The sequence below is a fragment of the Manihot esculenta genome, chromosome 16 (genome assembly GCF_001659605.2).
Source record: "Manihot esculenta cultivar AM560-2 chromosome 16, M.esculenta_v8, whole genome shotgun sequence".
NCBI lineage: Eukaryota > Viridiplantae > Streptophyta > Magnoliopsida > Malpighiales > Euphorbiaceae > Manihot > Manihot esculenta.
Genome location: NC_035176.2, coordinates 17,873,122 through 17,883,514, shown reverse-complemented (window position 1 = coordinate 17,883,514; position 10,393 = coordinate 17,873,122). Strand labels below are relative to the sequence as shown.

Here is a 10,393-nt window from a genome sequence, read left to right as displayed (position 1 = left end):
GTAGTCTATTTTTAAATTTAAAGTTTTGAAAGAAACATTCAACAGAAAAATCAAGTTAATTCTGATAAGTGTTATTTATACTTTAGCTAAATACAGCCAAGAAATCAATGGATGACAACTATCCATTACTAAAGATGGTATAAAAGTTGAAAAATATGCATTACTAGCTATAGTTAGTCAAGAAATTCACTAACACCAAGCTATATCTTGTATCAATTTGCATAAAAGTTGAGCACTACAAAAAAACAGGGTATCAGTGACGGATTTTTCCGTCGCTGAAAGTAAAAAATCCGTCGCTGAAACTTTCAGCGACGGATTTGCGACGGACTCAAGTCCGTCGCTTAAAGTCATGTCGCTAATTTTTTCCGACGGAATGCAAATCCGTCGGAAATATTAGCGACGGATTTCCGACGGATTTTAACTCCGTCGGAAAAATTTCCGACGGTTTTCCGACGGAAAATTCAGTCGGAAAAATTTAGCGACGAAAAACTTTTGTCGCTAAATCCGTCGGAAATTCCAATTCATCCGATGAACATTCCGTCGCTAATCCGTCGGAAATAATTAGCGACGGAAATTTTCCGTCGGAAATCCGTCGAAAATAGTAACAATTTAAAAAAAAATTCTCACAAATCCGTCGCTAATCCGTCGCTAATATGCTAAAATTCAATCACAAAAAATAGTTCCCTGTTTTTATTTAGATATTCCCTGTATAATCAAATAATTTATAATTAAGAATCATATTGAATATAAATCAAATATCATTCATAATAATTATAAGTAATGTTCATAATACTTAACAATATTCAGAATATATAAAATAAATCCATAATATTTAACAATGTTCATAATAATACTTAACAATCGTCATAAAATTTAAAATAAATGAATAATACTTAACAATGTTCATAAAACTAAAAACTAATCTATGAATTTGTTGAATCATCTGATAGAGAAGTACAATCTGCAGTTGGATTATTTGTTTCATTCATAGAGAGCTGCTGGCTATGTCCTCTACCTCTAGATGATACTGCTCTTCGAGGCATCTGAAAAAATAATTGTCCATTAGTTTTAATTAACAATAAAGACAAACAATAGAAAAAATAATAATCAAATATTAAGTCTATGAATATATATAAAAATATGATATACTTTACAATGTATCATTCAGAATCATCTTCTAAGTTGACATCATCATCACTATCAATACCATCAACTTCTAAATCGTCATCTGACTCTTCAGTGTCTTCTTCCTCTTCTTCATCCTCTCCCTCTTCCTCTTCCTCTACATCCTCATCTTCATCTTCCACCACTTCAAGTGGTTGTTGCACTTGTTGCAATTCATTAACATCCACCTCAACCATACTACTTGAATCAAGTAACATTGTGGGATCATCAAGTTCGGTTGTTGGTACAATTTCTTGAGGTCTTGAGACATCATCCTCTTGATAAGCAACATCATTGGAGTTTTGCTCATTTGAATTGTTGTTAACCATGGAAGGTCCAATATTGTAAGTGCTCCTAGCTTTGGTTTTGAAAACCGCACACCAGTCAACTCTGACTTTATTGATTTTAGGATATTTAATATAGCAATCTTGATGAGCTTGTTGAGCTAAAATAAATGGATCAGATGATGCTAGCCTTAATTTGACATTGATTTCCACAAGACCATGTTGAGGATGGACCCTTACCCCTCTATTAGTGTCAAACCATTCACACTTGAAAATGATTATCTTGTTTTTCTCTCCAAAGTACTCTAATTCTAATACCTCATTCAGCAAGCCATAGTAATCACTTTCATATTCATTATAACAACTTCCTTTGACCCATACACCACTATTTAATGTTTTTCGCTCTCTGCCATAATCATGTCGATGAAATTTAAATCCATTCACAAAATATCCTTTATATGATTGTACTTTTCGGCTGGGCCCTTGAGCTATTTGATAAATGCAGTTATCAACTTCGTTCCTTCCCACCTAATGTTGAAATATTAAGTTAGAAGTCAACAATAATGCTAAAGCTCAAATCATCACTTGCAATACTTACATAGTCTTTTAACCAATTAGCCAGTTCTCGCTCTCGCATTTGCTCAATTTGTTGATCGCTGATATTTGGTATTGTTTCTCGAAAATGAGAATCAAAAATCCTACACAAAAAAATTAATTTTTTTGTAACATATTTTATTTTATATGATTAAAATGTTAATACTTAATTTAAATCACTTACTCAATAAACGGATCAATTTCAGGACAATTCAATAACACATATAAATGTGCTGCACAGTACTCTTCATTTGACAACATTCTGCCATGTTCCAACTGCCCAAAAGGTCGACCTGCATGAGTGAAAATCGAAAGGCGTCCCATAGGTTCTACATGTCCACCATCATCATTTCTTGGGACTTTATTTTTGACTTTTTTCTTCAAGTCAAAGAGGTATCTAGTAAAAGAAAAATTAGACTGTTAGTTGGTTATTTGACATTTATTTACAATACACCATATGTAAATATTTAGTATTGCATTTACCGTTCAAAGGGATACATCCAACGATATTGCACAGGTCCACCTACTTTTGCCTCATATGCCAAGTGAATAGGTAAATGCTCCATTGAGTCAAAGAAACCGGGTGGGAATATCTTCTCCATCTTGCAAATGCTCTCAACAATATTTTTTTCTAAGATATTCAAATTTTCTTCTGTGAGTGTGGTTGCAGTTATGTCTCTAAAAAAATGACTCAACTCAGTCAAAGCATCCCAAACTGCTTTAGGCAATATGTCACGAAATGCAATTGGTATCAGTCTTTGCATCAATATGTGGCAATCATGACTTTTTAATCCATAAAATTTACAATCATTCACACTAACAGACTGAGCAATGTTCGAAGCATAACCGTCAGGCAACCTCAAATCCTTAAGCCATTGACAAATTGACCGTTTCTGTTCTTTATTCAAAGAATAAGTGGCTTTAGGTTTGTACACTTTACCATTATTATACAACAATTCTAACTCGGGACGATTGCAATAGACTTTCAAATCTTGTCTTGCCTTGATATTGTCCTTTGATTTGCCATTCACATCCATAACTGTGTAGAATATGTTATCAAATACATTCTTCTCTATATGCATAACATCCAAATTATGTCGAAGTAAATTTGATTGCCAATATGGAAGCTCCCAAAAATATACTCTTTTTCACCCAGTTATGCTGTACTCCAAACCCCGGTATTGTTTGCTTGCCAGCAGTTGTTCCAAACACAACATCACTCAACAAATTAACCCGATGTTGTATACATCACCTGCCATACGAGAAGGTGGAGGAGTTTTTTCTATGAAACCTTTTCTAAATTTATCTTTCTGTCTTCGATATGGATGGTTAATAGGAAGGAATTGACGATGACAATAAAAAAAAGATGGCTTCCCACCATGCTGAAGTATAAAGGCCTTACTATTTTCCATACAATATGGACATGACATTCTACCATGTGTGCTCCATCCAGATAACATACCATATGCAGGAAAATCACTTATTGTCCATAACAATGCTGCTTTCATTTGAAAGTTTTGGTTAGAATTAGCATCATGAGTCCAAACTCCTTCATGCCACAACAATTTCAGCTCATCAATCAAAGGCCTCAAAAAAACATCCAAGCTTTTTCCAGGGCTTTTAGGACCTGGAATTACCATATTCAGAAACATGTAAGGTTTTTTCATTGCCATCCATGGAGGTAAATTGTAAACTACAACAATTACGGGCCAACAAGAATACGGTTTAGACCGTTGCCCAAAAGGATTGAATCCATCAGTACATAATCCAAGCCGAACATTTCTTGGATCAGATGCAAACCAAGAGTGGGTGCGATCAAAATGTTTCCATGCCTCACTATCAACAGGATGCACCCATACTACCATCTACATGTTGGTTAGAAGCATGCCAAACCATATGCAGAGCAGTTTTGGATGACATAAAAAGTCTTTAGAGTCTAGGAATCAAAGGTAGATATCGCAACACTTTAAATGGTCTCTTTTTTCGTCGCCCATAAATGATTGTATTGGTTTATATCGAGGGTGACCACATATTGTACATGATGTTCTGTCGATATTTTCTTGAAAGTACAACATACAATTGTTTACACAAACATCGATTTTTGTATAACCAAGGCCTAGAGTGGACATCATCTTCTTCGTATTATAAAATTATCTGGTAAGAGGTTTCCTTCTGGTAGCATACTTTTTACCGTTCTCATAAACTTATTAAAACAACTATGACTAATGTGAAATTCTGACATTAAGTTCAGCAATTGAGATACAGCAGATAACTTGGTATGATTATTGCAGCCTTCCCATAATGGCACATCCGCACCATGTAATAATTCATAGAATTTTGAAACTTCTAAGTTCGGCTCCATGGTTCGATTGCCCATTTCAGAACTACCAACTCCAACTGTACCATAATTTATATCCATTGCTTCCATGACCATGCTTCTATAATCATTGACATTGTTGGTTGTAGCAAGATAATCAGTAGATTGTTCCTCAAGTTGTTCAGAATTTATTTCATGAGTGATAGATTCACCATGCGCAATCCACTTAGTATATCCTCCAACAAATCCACTTTTGCAAAGGTGATAAGTAACATCTTGCCTATTCTGAAATTTCCTATTCTGACACTTAGAACATGGACAACGAATTTTATCTTGGCATATAAACTGTACTTGTGCATAGGCAAAGTTTAGAAATGTCTCCACCCCAATCTCAAATTCAGAATTAAGAAAGCCATTTTCATCTAGTCGCTCATACATCCATCTACGATCTACCGACATGATAAATATATTCTGAAATATAAACAAATTCAACTTTAATTATATACTAATTTAACAAATCAAACACACTAATCAATTTAACAATACATATCAAAGAAAAGTTGAATAAAGGCACATAAAGTAATTAATTTAACAATACATATATATATTAATAAAATTATATATTATTATTATTATTATTTTGAAATTTATAAAATGACTTATTCTCTTAAAATTAAAAATATATATATATTTTTTAAAAGGTCATTTTTTAAAAGGCAGCAAGCTGCTGCTACACAGCAGCTGCTGCACAGCAGCTGCTGCAGCACAGCAGCTGCTGCAGCACAGCAGCTGCTGCAGCACAGCAACTGCTGCAGCACAGCAGCTGCACAGCAGTAGCTGCTGCTCAGCAGCAAGCCTTTGTGCTGCACAGCAGCAGCTTGCCTTGCTTGTGCAGCAGCAAGCTGCTGCCTTGCTTGTGCAGCAGCTAGCTTGCTGCTGCACAAGCAAGGCAGCAGCATGCTTGCTGCTGCACAAGCAAGGCAGCAGCAAGCTTGCTGCTACACAAGCTATATTTCATAATTCCACATTATTTTTTTTTTATAACTAATGAATTTATTTTCACATTATTTTTAACATATTATAATATATATTTCATAATTTATAAAAATTAGTAACATAATAATCATGTAATCTCAAAACCCCAAATAAATAAATAAAAAATATAAAAACAAACAATTAAGCAATAAAACCCATCAAACTCAATGGCTAAGTAATCACCTAATATTTTTCAAAATTATTATTTTAATAATTAATATAAATTAAAAATTGTATAACAAGCATACATTAGGATCAACCAATCATTCCTTCAATAACTTACATGGAGTGGCGACGATCGGCAGTTGCAACGGCGGTGAGTGGCAACGGTGGTGCGGCAGCGGTGGCAGCTCCAGCAATGGCGGCACAGCCGCGGCAACAGCAACAGCTACAGAGAGGCGCAGCAACGCGCGATAGCCTGGGAACGACAGTGGCGGCGGCGACGGCGACGGCGGCAAGAAGAAGGATGGAGCGATAAGGAGAAGAGAGGAGAGGAAAATGGTGGCTGAAATCAAAAAGAGTCCCGAAAGAGAGGGATTAGGTTTTTAAATATTTTTTTGCATTTTCTGACGGATTAGCGACGGAATAAATTCCGTCGCTAATATTTTAAAAATCCGTCGCTAATCCGTCAGAAATATAAAGCTTTAGTGTTCGTCGCTGATCCGTCGCTAATTCCGTCGCTAATTTTTTTTTTCCGACGGAAGTAATTTCCGTCGCTAAATCCGTCACTGATAGCCTGTTTTTTTGTGGTGGAGGCATTAAACCGTATTTTTTCAAATAAATCTTGTATTAAATTCAGAAATTAACTTTGAAAAATATTATTTTAAATAAATTAAATATTTTTTATTTGAAATAATTTAAAATCAAATTTAAAAAATTATTTTTAACTAATTTTAAAAAGATTAATTTATAATAATTCTGTAATTTTAAACTTAAAATAGATTATTTTAGAAGTGAAAACTAAAAATAATTGATTCCGCCAATAAAAAAAGTAGTATTTTTTTAATATATTAATTATATAATAGGTACATAATTAGCACAGTGCAAGTGCAAGTTGTTTCTTCTCCTCCCTTAAAATAGATTATATTTTTACGGTTAGTAATGCATATTTGTGATTCTTTTCAGCGACCAACAATAAATCTATCAATTTTGGGCTAAAATGGATTTTATGATTAAATCGATTTTGATTCAAAGCAATACCAATTTAAAATAATTTTAATTTGAAAGCAGTTAGGTTTAAAACGAGTTTAATTAATTTAATTATAGTTTTATTCAGCCAATTTAAATGTTTTTTAAACTACAATATTATTGATATTATATAAATTAAAATACATAAATATATGCAATAAATTTATATTATATTATTTAGTTTTACGGTAAAAGATTATAAGAAATTAAAAAAATAATATTTTTCTAATAATGTTTAGTTATACAAAATTCTTGTAATGTCTATCAAAGTTAATCCTATTCAAAAAAAAAATCAAGATTAATATAAATATGAGGGAGAGCTGATGAAATTATCCTTGTAAACAAATGCAGAATTGTAGAGGTTTGGAACAAATAAAAACTAAATAAATGTTATTAGTAATTTTTTAAATAATAAAAATGGATCAATTTTATTTATCATACTATATATTTTATAATGAAATTAATTTAAAATTTTAATTATAATATAAAAGTTTTTAAATAGTATTTTTTTTATTAAAATTAAGAGAGCAGAGTTAAATTATAATTATTAATAGACTAAATCTATAGTAGCATAATAGTAAATCAAGTAGTCATTTCATTTATTAATCCTTTTCAAATTAATCAATTAAAATGACAATAAACAGTAAATTTGTCAAGTAGTTAATCTATAATATTGTTAGCTATTCTTTTCAATAATAGTCATCATTAAAAATTTATTTATTTTTTTCTGATTATTTTTTTATTCAGAATTTTCTTGAAAAATAGGTCGCAGAAGCAAGAAAATGAAAGATAAGTCACAGGCTAAATCCTTTTTCTTTTGTCACATTAAAGATAAGATGCTTTTGTTTTTATTGAGATTTTAACTTTTGGTTTAAGTTTCAGTTATATTTAAAGTATTTAATTATTATACATATATCTATATCTAATTGGTATTTGTTTAAGAAATTAAATGTTTATACCACTATTAAAGTGTATTACATTCAAATATTTAAAATTTAAAACAACATAAAAGAGACTAATTTATTGAAATTTTAAAATTATAAAAAATTAAATAATCTATTTTAAAAAATATAAAAAATAGCAATATGTAAATTTTATAAACTGAAAGGCCTAAATTGTAGTTTATAGTTTACCTTAAAGTTAAACAGGATCTAGAGATGACCCATGTTTAGTAAGCTGAATTGCTGTCAATTATAGAGACTCTATAGTGTATTTTTAAAAATAAATTAATTAAATAATTATTTTTACTAAATTATACAGATTAAATACTTATTATTTTATATATAATAATTATCATATAATATAAAAAAATTCATTATTGTGTTTTAATTTTATAAAATATTTATTGATTAATTTCTCTATATTTACGATTATTTTAAATTTTTATAAAATATTTAATTTTTAAAATTAATAAAATATTAATTAATAAAAATTTTAAAAATTTTAAAAATAGTTTAATATATTTTTTAAAATTAAAAAAATAAATAAATAAATAAATTTTTATATATCACATAATTAAGTAGTAATATTCTCAATTTTTTCGTAGATACATCGATGTCAACTACTTTATGCAAAAGATATTATGAAACCTCTGGATAAAGGATGAAAAAACTTGAGATTCTGGCGATGTCTTGCTTTGGAATAAAATATTATTTTATCTATGCTCTGCATTGTAAGATTATTTTCACATGGACAATCATGAAATGACCTCCGTTGACTTTTTGTTATATTTGATTTCACCTTTACAAATCATTTATTATATGAAAAATAACAAAATCAAATATTTAGTTCTTTGCTTTTATCATGTTCATGAAAAAAGTTACAAGTGGAAGTTCTCGCAAAATCATATATAGACTTTGGACTACTCATGTTCTACACTTGGCAGAATGTATAATTAATTAAGCACTTTTTTTTTCTTTCTCATATTAAAGGATTCTTTAAGGAATGAAAAGTCACAGGTGAAAGTATTGCATAATCATATATAGATTTTGGACCACTAACGTCTTAAACTTGGCAGAATGTATAATCAATTAAGCACTATTTTTTTTTCTTTCTCATATTAAAGGATTCCTTTGAATGAAAAGTCATAAGTGGAAGTCTCGCATAATCATATATAGATTTTGGACCACTTGTGTCCTACACTTGGAAGTCTATGCTCAATGTTGAGCAAGAAGCATGCCACATGGTCTTAAGATGGTGAAGCTCATGGGTTACAACCAAATTATTGTAGAACCTGATAATATTCGGGTGGTAGACTTGCTCAATGGAAATCACCTTGTAACTATATTATTGATGTTATCGTTAGAGTTATAAAAGCTTGGTTGGATAGGGGTTCACTATGCTTTTCACCCATGTTTTTCGTGAACAAAATGATGCGGAGCAATTAGTCTTAAATTTCGTAGAAGACTTGAACCGGACTTAACTTCTGTTTACGACGTCCATTGGAGGCCCACAATAGCCTATTCATCTTTAGGGGAGAAGGAGATAGTTATAGGGGTGTACTCAGCAATTTGCATCACCTCTATGCCACTTTCATTTTCATTTCTACATTTCTTCTTCCCCTCCGGCTCATACAGCCTCCAGTCCCTCCTATAATCATATTAGTTATTCCATTGAAATTGTCATTTACTGGTGCTCCGATCTACCTCCGGGTCTTTCCTCAGTCGCTCCTTGCTGTTTGCCTTTGCCCTTCAGGCTTTCTCATAAAATTTCTAAGATGGCCTCTCTTAATCAGCCTCTTTATCTCACTTATTAGTTGATAACAATCGTTCGTGTTATGGCCATGTGTCCTGTGATACTGACAATATTTGTCCGGATCCCTTTACTTGCCTCCGCTCTCATGGGCTTGGGACATTGCATGAAATCTTTATCCTGGGCTGCTAAGAGCCCCATCTCTAGACACATTCAAAGGAGTGACTTCGGCAGGGACTCGTGGCTGATAAGGGTCTCTACTCCTTTCTTTTCCATCGATGTTTGTTCAGTGCCTCTAGGCCTCGGTCTTGCCTTCTCTTTGGCTTATCTTACCTTCTATCATCCCCTGCTCTTCCTTTGTCTCTGTCATACTGGGCAAACTGGCTGGTTGTTTAAGGCCCCATTCCTGCCTTATGTACTTTTTAGCTCTTTTCATTAACTCTGATAAGATGGTGGATGGCTTTCTGCATAGCAACCCAAAGAATTTCAGAGAGATCGTGCCTTTTGCATGGCCTCGACAGCTCTTCCTTCATCCAGCACGGGTGTCTACAAAGCTTCCGAGTTGAACCTGTCAACATATTTTCTCAGGGATTCATTCTTTCTTTGTCAGACGGTCTCTAAGTAGCTCGTCTTTCTCTCCGTAGGAACCCAGCAATAAATCTACTGATAAATATGTTGGCCAAGTTTATAAATTCTTGATACTCCCCGACTCCAGGCTATTGAACCACGCTCGAGTTGGCCCTATTAGGGTGGTCGGAAAGACCTTGAAACATCAAGAAAGCTGAGTGAGTCTGCAACTCCATAAATGTTTATAGTTCAAAACATGCTCTCAGGGGTTTTCCGTCCCATCATAGGCTGCCAAAGGTTGGCATCATGAACTTCTTTGGTATTGTCTCCTACTGAATATGTTGTACAAATAATGATGAGGTTGGCAGCAAGGGACTGTTGTTATCTCGGGCCTCTAGCTCCATCAACAATTGCTCCTTCAATCTTTCTAACTTCTAATCTACGTCAGCGTCTTCCTTTCTAGGCCTCTTCTCTAGGCGGTAGTTTCTTTCTAACTCTTTACTCTCCGGCCTTTTTGTGGGCTCAGAAGAGTAACTCTCGGCCCCATCATTTT

At 32.7% G+C, this 10,393-nt stretch overlaps 1 protein-coding gene across 1 annotated transcript in view; it reads right to left on the bottom strand.

Moving 5' to 3' along the window:
- Positions 1 to 875: 875 nt before the first annotated feature.
- LOC110606087 overlaps positions 876 to 10,393 on the bottom strand; it is a 23,345-nt gene continuing 13,827 nt past the window's right edge. The window contains exons 4-7 of the mRNA XM_043951734.1: positions 5,678 to 5,899; positions 2,047 to 2,146; positions 1,155 to 1,976; positions 876 to 1,043 (exon numbers count right to left, since the gene is read on the bottom strand). Of these exons, the coding sequence (XP_043807669.1) occupies positions 1,161 to 1,976; positions 2,047 to 2,146; positions 5,678 to 5,899 (1,138 nt within the window). The 3' untranslated portion in view covers positions 876 to 1,043; positions 1,155 to 1,160. The remainder of the gene's footprint in view (positions 1,044 to 1,154; positions 1,977 to 2,046; positions 2,147 to 5,677; positions 5,900 to 10,393) is intronic.